Genomic DNA, 19344 nt, shown 5'->3' on the forward strand with positions numbered 1-19344 from the left:
TAGCAGTCCTGAACCTGATCATACTTTGTGTGGTGGTGTTTCACGCAGAGTAGAAGATCTGAGTGGAGAGAGAAGGAAGCATGGAGTTTTGTCCTAGCTGTGGGTCACTCCATCATCATTCAAAATTGGGGTAGAGACACTTCTTCAACTGATGGTGATATTATGAGGACAATTACATTTTGATTTGTGAGGCACTAGGTTGGCCGTGCTTGGAGGCCAAGCTCAAGGACCTACGATGGATAGAACTCAGAGGTCACATAGGTTAAGTGTCCCCAAGGCTGGGCTTGTTAAGGATTTCTTTCCTGAGAGAAAATGGCAATGCTTGCTTCTATGAGGGTCATGAGCACCCCTTCTCCTGAAATCCTTAGGGCTTTTAAAGAGGGACAGCTTGCAATGAGCCCAAATAAATGAGGATATGGGACCTCAGACTGGAATCTAGGGCAGCATGCCTCCTTGATAGCCTTTCCAGCCTTTTAAGGCTTGCATTAGCCACAGATACAGGCTGGCTGCAGGACCAGAGGTGAGAAGTAATGCTGCAGGATGTGCAGGGGCTCCCACAACCATTGAAATTAAACCTTTTTCAACTGATGTGAAGAACGAGGAGCACACTTCAAGTATAATTTAAAATACATTTATTGTTTCATTTGTTCTGGCTTTTTTGTTATACAAAGATGTTAAATAACTTAAATACATTCTCAACAGTCACTCAGAATCAGATTTATACCTACAAGCTGTACATATGAGGTAGAGAAAAATAACTTAGGCTCCCATAAGACATTGGAAAAAAAAAAAAAAAAAAAGAAAAACACTAATCCTTCATGTTAGTATTCCCACCTCCCTTTAAAAGGAAATGCCATCCCAAGTGTGCAAAACAAATCCTAGACTTTACATTCAGGTTGCAAAGGTCACTATTAGAGACCGCAGTGGGGTGGGTGGAACAAGGAAAGATTCCCATGCTAGTTTGGTGATTGTGCTTTGGGATGGGTTCATGCCTAAGGGGATCTTGGCAGAGTTTCTATGATGACTTTGGTTAGGCCTCAATGCATCTCCACCTCTCTCACCTAAGCTTTATCTCCTATTGTTGTCAGTTAGGAGAAACTGGCACCTCCACATTGACCGAAACACCTGTAGAGTTGCTTATACCAACTGCAGAGCCTGGGCAAGCAAGATTTTAATGCTTTCCTTAGCTAAAAGGAGTATGACTCCAATCCCACTGCAAATGGCCCACAACACCAAGCATGTCAGCACTTCTTGGCTTTCCTGAGCAACTCCACGGTGGAGGCAGAACTGGATGAAGAAGGGGAATCTGCTGTCCCTTCGGATCACCTTGTCAAATATTGCTGAGCACAGATTTCCCATTTCTGAAAAGATTCAGCAACAACTGGGAAAAATATGTTGTTCAGACATGTCCCCTGCTACCCTAATGAATTTTCATGCGTCTAAATCATATATGGTCTTATACTCTTCTCGTACCCTGCCCCTGAAGAAATGTAGTTACAGGAAGCCTGCCACGATGCCAGAGCTAAGATGTGCTTGAGATATCCATTATCTTTCCTTCCCCTTCCACAAATACTATTCATCTTTTTTTTTTTCCTTTTTAATTTTTTTTTTCCATTCAGTGTTTTTCCATTCAGATTTTTTCCATTCATTCCATATTCTGTTTTCTGGAACCTCTAAAATAGTTTGGCCAAATCCAGTTTTATCAGTGGCAACTGGATTGAAAAGATATTCATTGATAATCATGGCCATAAGCATGACTGCTTTAGCAATAACTAGATTTCGACAGGGCTGGTCCTGTGCCACACGGAGCCTCCTTTAAGTTACGTGGACCGTAATAGTCATAAAACACACTGGTCATTTTGCACAAAAATATTGCCCTCCAAAAGTCATCACCTAGTTAGCATCCTTAAAAAAGACGACCAGGACAAGCTGACCATGGAAGCCAGACTCACCCCACCAGATGTGCATGCAGAGCTAAAAAGACTGGGAATGCAGAGCTTTGCTGCACCTGTTTTAGCAAGAACAGTATAGACCTAATTTTACTGCAGCAGCAACTGAGGAATTTTTCACAGGCACTATAATCCACCAGAAAATTACCTTAAGCAGCATCTACACCATGAAAGTACCCTTGAGAAATCTGTCCCTTCATCTGGATTCTCATCCATCCCTACTATGGGCCAAAGCAACTTAATTTCTTCTCATATATTGGCTTAAGTAGGCCAGCTGAAAAGTCACTAACAAAGAAATTCAAGACCTGGTCTGAAGGAAGGCAGATGCATATGAGCTGGCCAACCATGAAAAATCAACAGAAATTGTTTCTCCCCTGCCCAGATCTCCACAGCAGTTCTCTTGAAAACAGTTGGTTCATAGATCATCATAGCTTCCAAAGGTGAACAACAGTCTTCCTGAACTGCAGCAAACCAAGTTCCAGCTCCCCAGTTTTACAATGCCCCATTCAAAATGATAAAAATTACTTCAGTTAGATCAAGCCTGGAATTTGGTCCTCTTCATTTAACCTTCCCACGCACTCAGATTTTCCTTGTTTCCAGCTAACTTTTAAGAGTCTTTTTCCCAGGCCAACTGAGATCAATGGCAAGTATCTATAGTTATTGTGAATAGATTTAGGTTTTCCTCCCTTCAAAGACATTCCAGGACCAGTAAACAAAACTAGAAGCGTAAGCTTGAAGCCTGTCACTCTCCACAAATCAATTTTTGTGTCAGGAGTAAAAATAAAATTTGGAGGGGGAAAAAAAAAAAGCCCCACATTTCACCAACTGGAGTCATTTGTGAGCTGGAAGACAATGAGAACGTAATGTTTAGGACTTGTTTTGCACATCTCCACATCCGGTATATATGAGTCAGTCACACAGAATAGAAGCTTGTTAAAAAACAGATGACGGGTGCAACAATTATTTGTGTGGGGTTTTATTTTTTTTTTAATAGAAAATTCTAATATAAAACAGCAAACATTTTCAGTTTGCCTTGTTTACAAAAATATTATATATATTTTTTTATATTTCTGACATAACTAAATGCACTATTCAATAAAAATATTCTTCCATCAGCTAACTTCTCTTTTAAAAAATTAATAAAAAAAGTTATATAAATAATGGTTGCACCCCCTCCACCCCAAAACTGATCTTGCAAGTCTTGCTGGATCAGCTTAGGAGAACCAACACTTTGACATTTTGGGGGGACAGGGGCTAAAAGGGAATCAGAAACCAGAGACTTCCCCTTCACCAATCCATCCTTCTCCAGTTATATCTGCCACAAAAAAAAAAAAACACTTTCTCGGGGTGTGAGCATGTTGGGGGGGGAAATTGTTTCACACTTGGTTTTTGTTGCGGTGTTGTTTTATTTTTTAATGAAATGGCACCATGAAAGATTCAGAGCCTAAATGAACTCTTGTCATTTTACAAAAATGAGCAATTTCAGTCAATTGCACTGGAGATCCAATGGTGTGGCAGCAGAATTAGCCTCTCTGGAAAAATCCAATTTCAAACAGCTGGAAGCAAAAGGGTTTTACGGGACACTGCTCAGTGTCTGCAGAGGACTTCAACTTTCTTTCTCAGGGTTTTATGAAGGTGCATATGGAGCAGCACAAGCAAAAGCTCCTGTACAGCTCCACAGATCAATTAAATTCCAAAACACAACCTTCATAAACAAAAAACCCAGATCAAGAACTGAAAAGACTTTTGAGAGGGTTTAACAACATTTCTACCAGCTGCTACTTGTATCATACTACTCAAGCTCCATTTTTTTTCCAAAATGAGGCTTTTTTCCCCATTCTTAATTCAAAGATAAGGCAAACATTGGAAAATGCTGGACCTAAACATCTCACTGTGCCCCCCAAAAACCACACACAACAAGGTGGAGGGAGAATAGAAATAACCCACATATGTTTTACCACCCTAGGTCAAAAGGCCAAGAAGACAAGTTCTCCTGATTTCAGAGTGTTAGTATATTTTATACACTGTCTATACATTTAACACATGTGCCTTGCTACTATTTAGTTATTTATATTTTTTTTAACCACAGGAGAATAAACCTTGCTATTTACAATATATAACAGGCAAGTAATATATCCACATTAACATAAATACAATTTGTTTTTTGTGTCTTTTTTTTTTTCTTTTTCTTTTTTGTTTAAATACTTACAGAAAGCATCCAGGCTTCAGTGCGTGAGTTATAATACACAGAAGAGCTCTTTCACTCAGTAGTTCATTCACTCTTTGCCTCTTCTAGTCTAGCCTTAACAGTCTGCCTCATTGCCCACCCCTCTCTCTCCACAAACACACCAAGCTATCCTATCCCATCCGACACAGGCATTTTCTCTGCAACAATATCCATGCCAGCACTGCCCTCTCTTCTGCATCTAGGGACTCATTCTCCTCTCACACCAGTGCAATGTGGAGTTACTCCAGCGAGGTCAACGGAGACAGAGACACCAGTGAAAAGAAGGAAAATGAGGCCCACGGTTTAAATATAACAATAATAATAATTAATAATAATAATGCACATAAATTGCAGCCCATTCTTTAATTAAGAACACATATTTAAAAAAAGAATGGGGCCAGAAATAGTAATTCAGACCCAAAAATCCTCATGTTTTGAGCAGGTTTGGATCCAGCCTTACTTTGGAGGGGAAGAGCTATTCTAGCACACACACACAAATGTAACAGTGAGCTTGCACACATGTGTGGGAGAAAAAGAGAGGGAGAAAGAATTTAACATAATACCACATTGAAACCATAAGAAGGTCCTTCTGAAGGGCTTTACAATAAATAAATGTTTGTTCAATATTTATATATATATATATATTTACGTGTCTGCATATGTGTATATATATACACACATGCACACACTGAATAATAGGTTTCTAGTCAGTTTATTTTTTAAACCATTAGATAAACTGCTTGTGGGTGACTTTCAAAGCGGCACATCTCCCAGAAGCCGTGAGACCTTCCTGCAAACCCTCTGCATCGGATGCTCCACCGTGCTTCTGCCATGATGGAAAGGGACAAATACTGTGTGTAGATTACTCCTTCTACAGCACTACCCCAATCTCCAGAATTGTACAGCAAATAAACAAACATCAAAAAAAAAGAGCCAGTATGCTTTACTTTGCAGGACCATAGCACTACTAAAAGTAATATCCTAAAAGTTCATCCCCAGTACTCTACCTCCAAATTTGATGCCAACAAGCCAGGCTGGGCTGCAGTTATTTGTTACCAAGAAAAAAAAAATATTTTCTCCTCCCAGTAGATGCACATAAACAGCTTAAATATTAGTGGCTACTATTTGGGGAAAGAAAAAATAAAGTTAAAAAAAAAAAAAAAAGGAAAAATAATGGTCCATTTTGGAAAACTGCTCTCCTCTTTTTGCTTGGCCAGCATCTACTACTACTTGCAAAAGTCCAGCCAGCTTTCCTCCATTGAGAACCAGATCAATGGTTTATAGAAAATTGGTGGAAATTGCTACTACTGGACAATCAAAAACTGCTATCAAAAATAAAATACAATGCCCTCCACTCTCCAGTGTCTCCTTAGAAAGCTTCGTTGAGGCATTCACTGGCTGCTTCCAGTCCCAGAAGCACTTTTATATGATTAAAGGGTATTGCCACATCAAGTCCTGGATTGCAAGTATCCTCTTCAAAGGGAAAAGAAATGCTGAAGATCGTCATCTATTTCACAGCGTCAGAGCTATATCTACCACTGCAGTTGATTTCTGGCTTCTCTGGCCACTTGATGGTTTGTCTCTGTGTCAGTTAGCTGTTCCGAATCCAATAGTTGGTTACCATTTAGCAGTTCTAATTTTAAAATACAGTTCTCAATCTAGTGGTTAAAAAAATCTTAAGGTCATTGGGTTCACTACATACAGCTTGTGTCTTGTACCACTGCCATGGTTTAGGGTAAATGGAATGATGACCTAGTAAAGAAAAGTTGAATCCTCCAAAGGTCCAATCCAGTCCAAAACGGCTGCTATACAATGCAAGACATCACTGCCTTCCAAGATGCACTGGAATTTCTCTTGTCCTCCTCAAAAGCACATGTCCAAATTCAGCTGACATAAAACAAAATAGTTCCAGTTCAGATTTCTGAAGCAGTTTCCACAGGGTGAATTCAATCAACAAGAGGTGGGAAGAGGACAGAAAAATGTCATGCACAAAAGTGAAAATAAAACAAAAGTATCTAGTGGTTTGTTTGTTTTTAAATAAAATTTAAAACAGTGCTATAGGAACTGTATTTGAAGAAATTGTATGAAAAAAAATAACACAACTGAAGGGGACAGGCACGTCTGGTTTTCTACTGTCTTCCCAGCCTCTTTCTTGGATATACTGCCATCCGCAACATGGTGGACCCGACATTTTTGGAACTGTATTTGGTGATCAAAGCATGTGGATATGGAGCTGTCGTTAAAAAGCTTACCCTCCAAGTGAGTCTCTTTGTGAGAGCCTTGTCTGCTGGATGTGCAGAAATTCCTCTAGAGGAATGATCAGGGCTGTTCCTGCTTACTCCACACCTCTATCCAGTTTCAGAAGGGAAAAATGAACACTTCCTGTACCACTGCCTTCAAAGCAGAAATATTTTTCTTATCTGTTCAGCTCTCTAAGCTGTTGGGTAAGCTTCAGGAATAAAGTAATATAGGTTATTTATTCCAGACGATATATTAGCCCAGAAGTTCATGGAGGATTGGTGAAACAATCAAGATGTTCCGAGGATAAATGATCCGTCAAACTGCGTGGACGACTAAGCTGAAGGTCAACTGGTGTCTAACCCCAGTGTGACAGGCACTTATTTCCACATGGTTGGACCTCATTAAAATTCAGTCTACAGGAAAACAAAACAAAACAAAAAAACAAAAACAAAACAGCAACACAGCTGGGTCACCTGTACCCTACAAAGTGCTTATGTCTCGACATAGCTTTCAGATCCCAGAAGGTCAATCAAACCCTGTTTGTCTCCATATGTAGTTCTCATAGATCACCATCGCCCATCACTGAGGGTTGCCATCAGGCAGAAGACGCGTCAGTCTTTGCAGGTGTAAACCTCTTCTCTCTGGGTGCACTGCTTGCATTCCACATAGCAGCACCAACGGACCTGGCACTGGCACGGGCGGGTGACCACCCGGCTCTGTGTGTTGTGCCCTCTCCCACAGCAGATGCTGTCACAGTTCTTGTCTTTGTAACATTTCCTTCCCGAAGTCCCAGGCGAGTATCTGCTCATCAGACAGAAGCTCGGGGAATCGTCAATGTAGACAAGATCCGTAGTCCTTGGGATTTGATCACTGTGACCAGGGATGGATTTCTTGGGTGGGGAAATGTCTCCTTCCCCTGTGGCCTCATTGGTAGTGCTGCCCACTTTGAGCGACGTCTCATACTTCTGCTTCAGCTGCTTCCCTATTTCATGGAATGGAGAGAGCTGCCTCCAGCACGTTCGGACAGTGCAGGATCCAGATACACCATGGCACTTACAGGTTGTCTCCACTCCAGCTTTGATGACCTGCAGACACACACAGCCCCAGAAGAAAATCAGTTGTGGGGGAACAAAGCAAGGCATAGAGAAAAAAAAAAAAAAAAAGCATTTGCTAGAAGAACACCCCTCAATCACAGCTTTGATAACAACACAAAAACTGTCATTTGGAAGACAGAAAACACACAAACAAAAGTTAGTGTAAATGGGGAGATGCTGCTGCAAACCACACAAACAGGTGGTGACACATGCTCCAGAACATGAGCATGAACAGCAGAAACCATCTTCCCAACACACAGGTTGCCACTTTAAACTCATGTAGCTCCAAATTAATAGCACAGGCTCAGTGGAAATGCAGTTAAAGCTGTACTGCTTCCAACAGTAGCAGCTAGGCACAGCATCCCCCAGTTCACTTTGCATCTGAGGAAAAGGATTTATGTAGCTGAAAAGCATATAAGCCGTCGAGAACAAGAGCTTTGCCAAAACCAGCAGCTCCAGAAACACACAGGTAGTTTTCCACCTGTTATCCTATATATCCACCTATAGATCCTATTCTGCAGTGTGGCAGCACATCCTAAAGGAGCTGACAATTTTTTTCCTGCTAGCATTGAAGAAGCCTGCACATGTCTTAGAAAGAGTGCCATAGCTCACTGGCCAAACATGCACTTAACAATGTACATTTTCTTACAGAGTGAAAACCAAGGCTGTCTCAGTCTCCTCTGTGCCTTCTCTTTCCCCAAAAATTTAAGATGTGAAGGAATGGAAAACAGACACCTGTGTGAAAGGTTCAGCAAGTCAAGGTAGCCAGACCCAGTACAATACCTCCTGACTACAAATATCAAGGGCAAGGTTTGATTGAGAACCACAAAGTGTAAATACAGAAGGAAGAGCAGAGCCAGTGGAACCGTGGTGCTCACACAGGAGATGGAGAAGATGGAAATACAAGGTTACTTTAAACAGAAAATGTAACATGGGAAGTAGACGCAGTATCAGGAAGGGAAGAGATGAAAACACAGAGTTATTCAACAGTTACTCATCTCAGAGAAAGACAAAGGTGGTATCAACTCCCTAGGTGCTGTAAGGGACCCCATGCCCATAAGCTGAATGATGCTAAAAAAAGGACCCCATCTTTTTCAAGAGAAGTAGCAATAAAGATGCTCCTTGGCACAAAAGCATATCCATCTTCTTTTAAATGGCATCTGAATGTTCTCCCCCACATTCTCCAGAGGAGTTTACTACTGGGACTCCTCCGTGGGCAACATGAGAGCAGACACGTTGTTTGGTCAGTGACAGATAACCTGCATTTTGCCCACAGATTATAAACAGATATTTATAGCTCTAGTTCTCCCTCCCCCTAAAATAGTTTACATTTTGACTTTAAATGGGTGAGGTATAACCACCCCTTAAAATAGCAAGGTAGAACAGAGTGTGTTTTATAGAGCTGCCTCCTGACAAGGTACTGCTGAGAAGTGCCCTTCCTTTGGGCATCTACGGTACCTAAAAAAGAAAAAAAATCTCCCCCTTCTGCCCATTATGGCATCTGCCTACATTATGGCCTCATGACAGCAGAGGACTGGCTCCAATCCATTTCCTGACCATCCGGTTCTTAATTATTTGGCTACATGAGTCCTGCTGAGCACCATGTACAAATGTGCAATAGGTCATGGACTCAGAATTGGTGTCTGGCCCAATCCTGATATTACAGAGACATTTTTAGAAAGGCACTATGCATAATACGGCCTTCAGCAAAGCCTGGCCAATGGTCACACTTCATTCCTGTGACAGCCAAGACCTTTTCAAATGCAATCCAATAATACACAGTAGCATTCAAACAAGTGACGGGTTACAGAGAGAGATGTGTTACTGCTTATAGTACTCAGCTGGGCCGGCTTGGTTAGGGGCTGTCACGCTTTGCGTGCCAAAGTGTCTAGCCAACTCTGCAAGAAATCCCACAATGTTAGACAAGAGCGTACAGAACACATTTCAACACCGAGGAAAAAAAAAAAAAAAAAAAAAAACTCGCCCATGCTCTCCCTCGTATAAAGTCACATTTCACTGGTTGTCTAGAAGTGAGAACTGAGCTCATGTGAAACAAAGCTCCCATACCTGATTTCACGCCCAGACCATCAGCAAACTGGGCAAAATTGCTGAGATACTTGCAGAAAGGCTACACACTGCAGTCATTCATCCATTTGGGCTTTTCTCAACCCTTCCACCTCCCCCAACACCCACTTGCATCTGCTCCACCTGGAAAAGGAGACGACCACCATTGTACAGGATGGGAAAGCAAGCAACCAGCAGGAGTTGGCTCAGCTGGTACACACACTCCTGTGCACAGCCTTGGCTGGATTTAGAGCTGGTTGAACAAGGCACAGTCATGAAATACAGAAAGGGAACTTCAGCAGGGGGTTGTTCTTGTCAGGAACCACCTCTCCAGAGCCCAGGGGGAGGGCTAATGCTGCAGGTGCAGTGTATCCAAAGCACCCACACAGGGCTGGTACACGCGGCACAATATGTGCTGGAAATCCACATCCTGATGGATTGGCAGCTAGCAGATGGCAGGAGACCTTCAAGTAGGAACAGACATGTAGGTTTAGGCACCTGAAGCACACTATCCAGCCAGGGCTGACCTCACTGAGGCAGACATCTGACTTTAAATGCCTACATTTGAGAAACACCTCTAAACTCCCATCTGACTGGCTGGAGCCAAGGCAGGCAGGGGATCCTGCAGCACTGCAGACACCTGCACAGGCTCGGCTGAACAGCTCGCCAGTTTTCCCTGACTGTGCTGGCCACATCTCCACTCGCTAACAGGAGCTTAGGGACTCTGCTCACATGGAGACACCTACATTTATAGAGGTGAACCTGTGAGCACAATCCCACCCTCTGGGCACAATTCAGGTGTCTAAAAATTAGCATCTAACATTACTTTAGGCACTGTAAAACTGAAACATTGCATTTTGCCACCAGTTGCCTCTCCAGAAGCATAAAAGTCTCTCATACATGCTGCGTCCTAACTGCCAGGACATCTCAAATTGTAGAGGTGCCCTAAGAAGACGAATCCTATTCTCTTTACCTGGACTTAGGTAGTGAAGAACAAACCCCCTAATGAATCCCAATCTGCTGTTGTGGTTTTGTTATTGTCGCTTTTCATTTTGTTTTTCCTGACCCACTTCTAGCTCCTTGTTGACCAGTGGCTGGAAGATCTTAGGACTCATGCACTGGTGAACCAAAACACAAAAAGTTTCCATTGTTAAGAATGAACCAGTTCATAAAATCCAGCATGTGGATTTTCATATGGCCACTGTGCAAGTGCGGTGCATCCCTGCTGCCCCATAAACCTCCTTGAAGGGCAGGGAAGGGCTCAAGAATGTTATGAGACAGCGATGGTGAAAATCCTAGAAAAATTTCTTCCCCAGACAGCCTCCCCTGCCGCTGTCAGTCATGATGCAGCTACTCAAGGCGACGTGTGATGGAGCACTGCTGCCTATGGGCCCCCTCAACACCCACCAGCCAAGATGAATCTTGGCAAAGCCTCTGTTTCCTGTCTCATTCCTCAGCTTCCACAAAGACTTTCCTCCTCTTGTTGAACGGTCCTGTCAGAGACGCTTAAATCCATCTCATCCTTCCAGAATACTCAGGCTTATCCCAATGAAATACCAGCACATTGCTTGGAGAAGCCTTTCCTGGCCGAGCCCTGGGACAGATGGGAAGATGTCTACATCATGCTTTTAGACCTGGAGGGACTTCCAGGCCAGAATAACTTAGCTTTTGTTACCAAACAAAAAAGTTTAGTATGCATGACGCAGAACAAGACTTTAATAGCAGCTATTTCAAGAGCCATAGGCAGCTCCTCTTTCTGTTTGAGGCACATCACGCAGCTCAGATCCTGGTCTGGCTCCATCTTACACAGACTTCTTGCATGCTCACACCATCACTTAATAACCATATTTCATCCACACCATGCTAAGTGGCAACGTGTATGCTTCTATCTTGCCACATGCACGTATTAACTTAAATCTGAAGTGCAAAATATTCCATGCTCCCTTGTGTCTTGAGCACCGCAGCTACCAAACATCAGCAGAGTGATAGTAACTCAGAGGAGCACCAACAGAGCAGTGCATTTGAATCCTCAGTGCACTACATGCTGTAGAAAACCATGAAAGAGAAGTTGAACAAAGACAAGCACTGGGTCAGGGGGAGCATCACACATTGAAATTATGTCCTCCCACTCCCCTCTGATTAACCACCTGCTCTGGTAGTCTCACTAATAGGACAGCAGTTTGGGAGGAAAATAAAGCTCTGTAAGCAAATTAGTTCGTTTGACTTAGGAACAAAGCCCCCCATTGATCTTGTCATGAGAATAGCAAATACTGACAAAAGCACAACGAGGAAAACAATTATGATACAGCAAGACTGAACCGTCTTTATTGGTGCTTGCTGCTCTGAGGAAATTAGATAGCACTGCAGAACCGCCCGCCCAAATGGCTTTATAAGAGCCATAGGGAAAAGGGATCACAGCAGAGCATTGCTATGCAACATGTAATCCTTCCTCACAACAATGGTTTGCTACGAAGCTCAGACTAAGTGCCCCCGTAATGATCAGTCTCAGACATGCTGCAACACACAATTTCTCAGTGTTTTAGCTGAAACGCTGAGGACAGATTCCCATTCATTCCCAGCTGGGTCACGGGGCTCCGGCGGTGGTTTTCAGACAACTCTCGTCTGGGCAGCAGCAGTCCGAAGCAGGGACGCAGCCGTGGGAATTCCTCGGTTTGAGCTCCGCTGTCGTCATGGCTGGTCTGCGGCTCCAAGGCTTCAAACCATTCGCCATGGTTCGGGGGAGAGGAGGGAGCAGATGAACCTGAGTGCATCCAGGAAAAGCCTGCCCTTGCCTAGCCTGGCTTCAGACGGGGCTTTGAGATGCTTCCATCCTCGGCACACAGATCCTCCTTCAATTTAAGTAGGCTTAGATATTGTCTCAGCTCAAATATTAATGTTTGGTTTGGACAACAGCCATTTCTTCACAGTGCCCAAACCACTCGAAGGCTTGTGCCTTAACACTGGCCACTGCCATTGGCTGAAGTATAAGAGCTTCACAGATTGCTAGAAATTTTCTTTTCCTTTCTGTTTTCTTCTCTTCCTTTCTCTTTATCTTGTTCTAAAAAGCTCTTCTTTTGAACCTTTCTCAAACTTTTTTTTCACTTTTCCCTTACCACCACCACTGCAACTATTTTAGCAAAATATGCTTTAAAATACAAACACTTAAGAAACATAGAATATCATAACCCGACTTTAAGTTGAGAACATTAAAGTAATTTTCTCCCCTTCTGTATTCCTAGTGCGCTTCACATGCTGAGAAAGTTCTGCAAAAACAACTAACTGCAATTACTTATGGGACAGAGCAAACACTTTTCTCCATCGTGTTGACTTCCAGGCCTTAGAAAGACTTTGGCTGAGCCAATCTCAGCCTAAAGGAAGGAGGGGAAAATCCAGACAGCATGCCTGTGCATTCCTACCTGTCATAACCTGGAGCAATTAATACTCGTGCTGGCCCTGCAAACTGATCTGTATGCACAAAGTCAGGAGCTGGTCTCAGAGAGGCTATTTGCTAGGTTTGATTTGTACCTCAATTAAAGAGTGATGCTAGATTTCACACTGCAAATGCACCTCTGAAGAAACCACATAAAGGATGCATTTTGTGTCCTTTTTTTAAATGCACCAACTGAATCAGTAAATTCATATGGATTTGCCTCATCGAAATAAGCAATTATTAGACAGTTTTTTGGGGGTGTTGAAGAAACAGAGAGATTCATACTAAAGGTGCCTGTTCAACAAACTCTGGAAGTTGGCTGGCGGCATGTTTTCTAGTGGGAACCACATGAGATGGGATTGGCAGTACTTGCAAACACCGACTCTGCAACAGGAGACCAGGGTGCAAGTCTCTGCTTTGCTGCGCTGGTGTGTGACCTTTAGCAAGTCACTTAATCTTTCTGGGTCTCAATTTCCCCTCTGTAAAATGGAGATACAGCAATGAAGAGGGTGGCGTGCTCTGAAAACACGTTACGTGATACCTCGTGAAGTTTCTCAGACAGATGATAGCTGGGCAAACATCTACCTGATATGGAGAGCCCATCTCCAGAGCAGGCAGCAGGTTCAGCCCTTGAGATTCCTGCCAGGACCGCCTAAGGGGAAAAGCCAATCCTTGCATGGACTTCCAAAACAAGCAAGCCAGCAGCAGGAAAAGTCCACGCACCTCCCACAGACCTTCAGAGCATCCCAAACAGTCTCAGGGATGCAGGCATACAGTGTCTTGGGGTAGGTCTAGACTTGAACCCTGCAGCAACAAGGTGACAAGGATCCTTTGGAAGCCTGCACATACCAAAATACATGGGATGATATTGTGTTAAAATAATTAAAGAATGGTTCCCTCGTGAAAAGAATCCATTTCAAAGGGGAATACTGCCTGATGAGAAATTTTTTAGAGGAGAATTTTCTTGTTCTCCTTTACTGTCTTCCCAGATTTTTGCACTGTTGGATCTCAGGCAGCCTGTGGTTAAACCCCTGACTTCAGGGTCCTGAAGGCAAAGGCTTGCTTGTGTCCCTCCTTCTGGAAGTATAAAGGAAAAAGGGAATGAGAACATGACTTTTTTTTTTCTTTTTTCCTTGGGTAATAGCAGCCCCCTTTAATAGTGCCCCTTGGATCTGCAAGACATGCTTGACCAGACATACCTCTGGAAGAGGTCAGCACTCCTGGGATTAAGAAACTTAGCAACGCTCCAGAGAGAGAGTTGGAAAGTCATGTTTAATGATACTTTACTGAGAAACCGGGCAAATTTAATTAAAACATCACTTACTCAAGCCCAGTGGAACTAATTGAGTGCTCTAATATTCCGACTTTTCATTAATGGGTTACAAAAGAGGGCTGCACTTGTGTGTACAAGGGGGAGAAAAGGGGGAGGATATAAAGAAGAAGAGAGCCTTAGCAAGGCTGCGTGTAGTTCGTTTAATATAACCAAGAAACTTCACTGCTGGCAACAGAGCTTTAATACAGTTGACTTCTCTCACCACCGCCACCCCCCATCCCCTTGACACGTAGGCAGCTCCCCCCATCACACACCCTCTCCACCCAAGACCTCTCTGAAAGAATAGCTGAATGAGCGAGAGTAGATTTGGCAAAGGAAGGGAAATTGCTTTTTTAATAAGTGGTCTATTCAGAGCTCCTGCTTCTCAATAAAGAGAAGGCTGGAGAAGTCCTGGTCTAATTACCTCATCCTCACGCTAGACAAGCTCACCCTTTCATTAGCGATTGAGGTCATATCATATAACTTTGTGAGCCATCACGGGCACAACATGCTCAGTGATTATTTCATTGGTGGCGGCAAAATTATAGTCGGCCCATCAAGGTTGTAAAAAGCAGAAGTAAAATAATAATTAAACGAGAACTTCTACCAAGAGACACTAAAACTAGGTGGGATAGGATAATGTCACCCTCCCAGAAATATGTGGATTGTTTGCTAGCATGACACCATGGAGAAACTGCCTGGCAGACCAGGAGGGAATAGTGTTTGTTGCCAATTCAGTCAATTAAGCACAGGTCCTATTTTTGCTGGGTCTCAAGGGACTATTTATACATTTAGCCATGGTTGGGAGTAATTAGACGGGAAGGATTATATGTTGCTAAGAATCAGTGAGAGACCACCAAGCTTGTGCTATATCTTTGACAGATATTCCTCCACTCCCCAGTGAACACACACACCTCCACACATAGGCTGTACCTACACCAACGTGGGCAGGCGTTGCAGCAAGCTCCTGCAGCAAAGCAAAGTACTGGAAAAGAAAGTCTCCTTGTCCATTCCCAGTACAGTCCAAAACAGTCTGTAGCACAGCTAGGGTTTCGGTTCATGCCTGTATGGCTTCACTAATAGACATAAAATCTATGGTTTGGTTAGAGGAAAAACAACGGGTGCTGAGCAGGAATTCGGGAGAACTGGCCTCAGTCTCCTGCTCCATCCTCAGAAAGCTGCATAACCTTGGGAAAGTCACTCAGTTTGCATCTCAGCTCCCGCTCAAAAATCACCAAAATCATCCTTATGTAGCTCATGGGGATATTTCATGCATTAGGGTCTGTAAGAGCAGCTTAGTTATTTAAGAAACCATTTCAAAATTGCTCTGTTCCAAAACGGCACAAATCAAGGCTATCTGAACTCATTCCATATGACTTTTCATTCACATCAAATATGTTATCCAAAATAAATTTATCCAAATAAACAAACTAGGTTAATTCAAAGCAGTTTTAGATCTTCACAGCCACCAGGTTAGCATCTCCTGCTATGCAATGGTTGGAAAGTCTATAAGACATCAGTTAGTTGATGGGAAGCTAGCCAGAGAATGAAAAAAAAAAAAAGTAAAGGATGCATGTCGAGTTTCATAGAATCATTTCATATTTCACCCACTGCCTTTGACAAGGAAGATATTTGTAACTCAGTGAGGGAGCCTGGTACTATATGTTGGACTACTCTCATCCCCCACCAATGCTGCACTAGCAGCATAGGTGAAGATCAGGGCTGGCAGGAAGCAAGCAGATTAAACCTGATACTGGTACTATAGACCCAAGCATAAGCAGTGCCCGAGACAATCCAACCACTCCACCAACAAGGCTCAGGCTTCAAATCAGTTTCAACATTTTGAAGCCTGAAGCAAGTGTTGCAGGTTTTGACCTTGCAGTTACAAAGCCAACCTGGGTCCTCAGCTCTGACTCAAAAATCTCTGATCATTATCTTAATGACACAATATTGTGCCAATGGATTAGATCCACGCATCCTGACTACATAGATATATGTTCCCCTGATTATTAACCACCATCCTCATAAAAGCTTCCTGTTAACATGCAGCTCTCTTGTTTGCTGCCTGGCTTTGTGGTGCCGCTGTGAATCTGGTGGGCTGCCTGGCTTGCCTTTCAACCACGCTAAGGTAAATTATTCTAGGAGCATAAACAGAGAAATCATTTCAACTGCTGCCGCAAACAGGCAAGGCAAAGCTGTCAGACAGCAATACCAACTCGACAGGCACGGCGTGGGCGGACAAAAATAGGAACACCGGATCACTGACCTGCAGCAAAGGTCTCTGACTTGGATTGCCATGAGGGCTCTCGGTGTCTGGACAACCGTCACAACTGTTACTCAGCTGTTTAGCTGCAGATATTACACTAGCACTCAGAAACCACTGCCAATGACCAGGGCCTGATTGTGCCAAGTAAAGTGGAGGCAGAGGATGCAAGAGAGTCCATGAGATCTCCCATTGTCCCAGGACCTAACTCACAGTAGGATCAGGACAAGAAAGCACAGACAGAATGGAGGGATTCACTCCCTCCAGCTTATCCTTGAAGTTCATTTAGCTCAAAGCCACACAGACAGTGGAGAGCAGAGCTGACAAATAAGGCCACCTAACCAAAATCCAAGACTGGGTCTCAGCCATATGGGACTGGCTCTCAGCCATATGGGCATCCTGCCTGCAGCTACTGGGATGGAAAGCAATGGGAATTAGGTCAAATCTCTTGGGCAAGTTTTCTAGCCCCATCAGTGCTGGAGGGGAGATGTATATGGATTTACAAGAACATGTCAATGACACCTAAAGCCACAGCCATCTGGGTTCTGAGAAGACTGCATTATGTAACTCTGGAAAAGGAGTACAGCAGGGACATCTCACAGCTCTCTGCAGCATGAAATAACAGCCTTCATGGACCACCTTCCCCATTTTCTGTTCCATTTGCTACACAGCCAACTCCAAAGAACTATAGGACAGGCCCTCGGGAACGATCAACCACAAGGATTAAAACAGATTTCATCACTCTGCAGAGCCTGTTTCACACGCCAGAGAGCTGCAACAGGAGTTCAGAGGCACTGAGCCTTTTAATCCAGAGGCAGAAAAGCTGTCAGCCAAAGCCAGACACCAGCTAAATCCAGGATATTTCTAATCCTGATCTCAGTGCTGTCGAGGAGCATCTGGTGGTGGGGAGAGGGGGAAACTTTTTTCTGGCCAGCACTTACTGGTGGCTTTCTCTGATGCCCCAGCTCTGTCGCGAGGAATGACATTTTATGCATACGCACAGGAACAACTGAGCTGGGGTGGTGATTCCTAGAATGCACAACTGGCTCAGCAGCATTTGCCTGGGAAACTGGAGACCCAGGTCCCCATCCCTGCCCCAACCCTCCATCCAATCACAAGGACAATAACAAGGCTCGAAGGCTATTTATAGCCTTACAGTATGTCCCCCTTCGAGGTTGGCGCAATGAAACACTGATCCTAGGCACCTGTGCTGGCCAGTCTGGGGGATTTTAGTGATCGAGCAGCTCTAGGGTAGGTACATCCCAGCAGTTGATGGGAGAAGGTGGAAAGCCCTTTCCTTTCCCATCTCTTGCTGGGATGAGCCAGCAGGTGCAGACAACTTGTTCTTTACACACTCCTAGTGGAGGTCCCAGGTGGGAGAGTAAAGCCTCATGGGGAGGAGCATGGAGTAAGGTGCTAGAAGCCCTCCAAGTCCTCCAGGAGGAGAGTGGGAGAAGAAAAAATGAAAAGAAAAAAAATGAGGGTCTGCACACCCACACACTCTTAGCTGTGAACACAACAACACTGGCCAGGGTGGAAGGCTTTTTAGGGACTTTTAAGATTAAGTGCAGTCAAAAAGGAATAGGTCTGTCCTTGTTCCCCACCAAATATTTGGCCAGCCAGTTTTAAAGTAACTTGGCTACAGAGATGCTACGCTGCCCACACTCTGCAGAGTTGCTTCAAGAAGAGCATCCTTCAACCTCAACCCGTGATGCTCCAGAGCAAATCCTTTCCTCCTTGTTGTAACTCATGTAAGACTGGATAACCTGTCTTGCTGTCCCATTGCACTGTAAGACCCTCTTCTCCTTGGGAAAAGCCAGGGACCTTTCACACAGCTCACGTGTGAAAAAAAAAGGGATGACTCCACACATTTTGCATCCCATTTCCAAGCAGAACAGTGCCTTATTTCCATCACAACCTTATTTATTTCCCTCACAAACCCCACCACCACCGAGAAACCCCCAGCTCCCCTCTCTACAGGCCTCACACCCACCCGCCACTCACCTTCATGCCCACGAGGTTGTTGTGGAAGTCCACCCTGGCTCGCAGGTCCTTGTTGGGCTTCCTCCCCAGGAACTCCTTGACAAACTTGTTGCTGTATTTCAGGTTGTCGCCGCAGCCGCCCCACTGCCAGGCCTCGCGGTTCTCCAGGTCGGGGGCCTCGTCGCAGGTGCAGCGCTCCATCCGTCCCGCGCTGCACGCCTTGGCCATGGCGTGCGTCAGCCCCGCCGAGGAAATGGCGTACAGGAAGGCCGTCTCCTTAAAGCCTGAAGGAGAGAGGAGGCAGCTTGTATTGCAGGTGGAGCAAGTCTTAAAACAAATAAAAACTGAGGTAAAGAAAACATAATGGGAAGGTTTGAGCAACAAAGGGCATCAAGCTCTACTGGTACCGATGGTGGAGGAGAGGATGTGGTGGAGAACACGGGATGATGGATCGAGGTGGCATAAACCAGGATTGAAACAAAACCAAATCAAATAAACAGCTTTGTGGCTGTCACTCTGCAGTCTCTGCCTGAGAATAGAAAAAGGTGAGCAAGATCTGGGCAGGCTGTGAAGGTACCAGCATCATGGTACAACAGAGTTTCTGCCAAGGGGCCACCAAATAATAAGAGCCCAGCACCAACTTCCAGTCAGGTGATTGGGGTAGAAACCATGAGGGCTACCTTCTCCCACACCAAAAAATAAAAATTACCAGGACCTAATATAGTCCAACAAAATTGTCAACAAATGCACCTGAGGGCTGGAAGCACTTAATAGCCAGCCT

The 19344-nt window shown here is 44.1% G+C and overlaps 1 protein-coding gene across 1 annotated transcript in view; it reads right to left on the bottom strand.

The window, feature by feature from the left end:
- Window positions 1-615: 615 nt before the first annotated feature.
- The window catches only part of WNT9A (Wnt family member 9A), a 55415-nt gene continuing 36686 nt past the window's right edge, over window positions 616-19344 (bottom strand). The window contains exons 3-4 of the mRNA XM_068673208.1: window positions 18585-18847; window positions 616-7502 (exon numbers count right to left, since the gene is read on the bottom strand). Coding sequence (XP_068529309.1) covers window positions 7029-7502; window positions 18585-18847 — 737 coding nt within the window. The 3' untranslated portion in view covers window positions 616-7028. The remainder of the gene's footprint in view (window positions 7503-18584; window positions 18848-19344) is intronic.

This window comes from Anas acuta, chromosome 2, assembly GCF_963932015.1.
Source record: "Anas acuta chromosome 2, bAnaAcu1.1, whole genome shotgun sequence".
NCBI classification, from domain to species: Eukaryota; Metazoa; Chordata; class Aves; order Anseriformes; family Anatidae; genus Anas; species Anas acuta.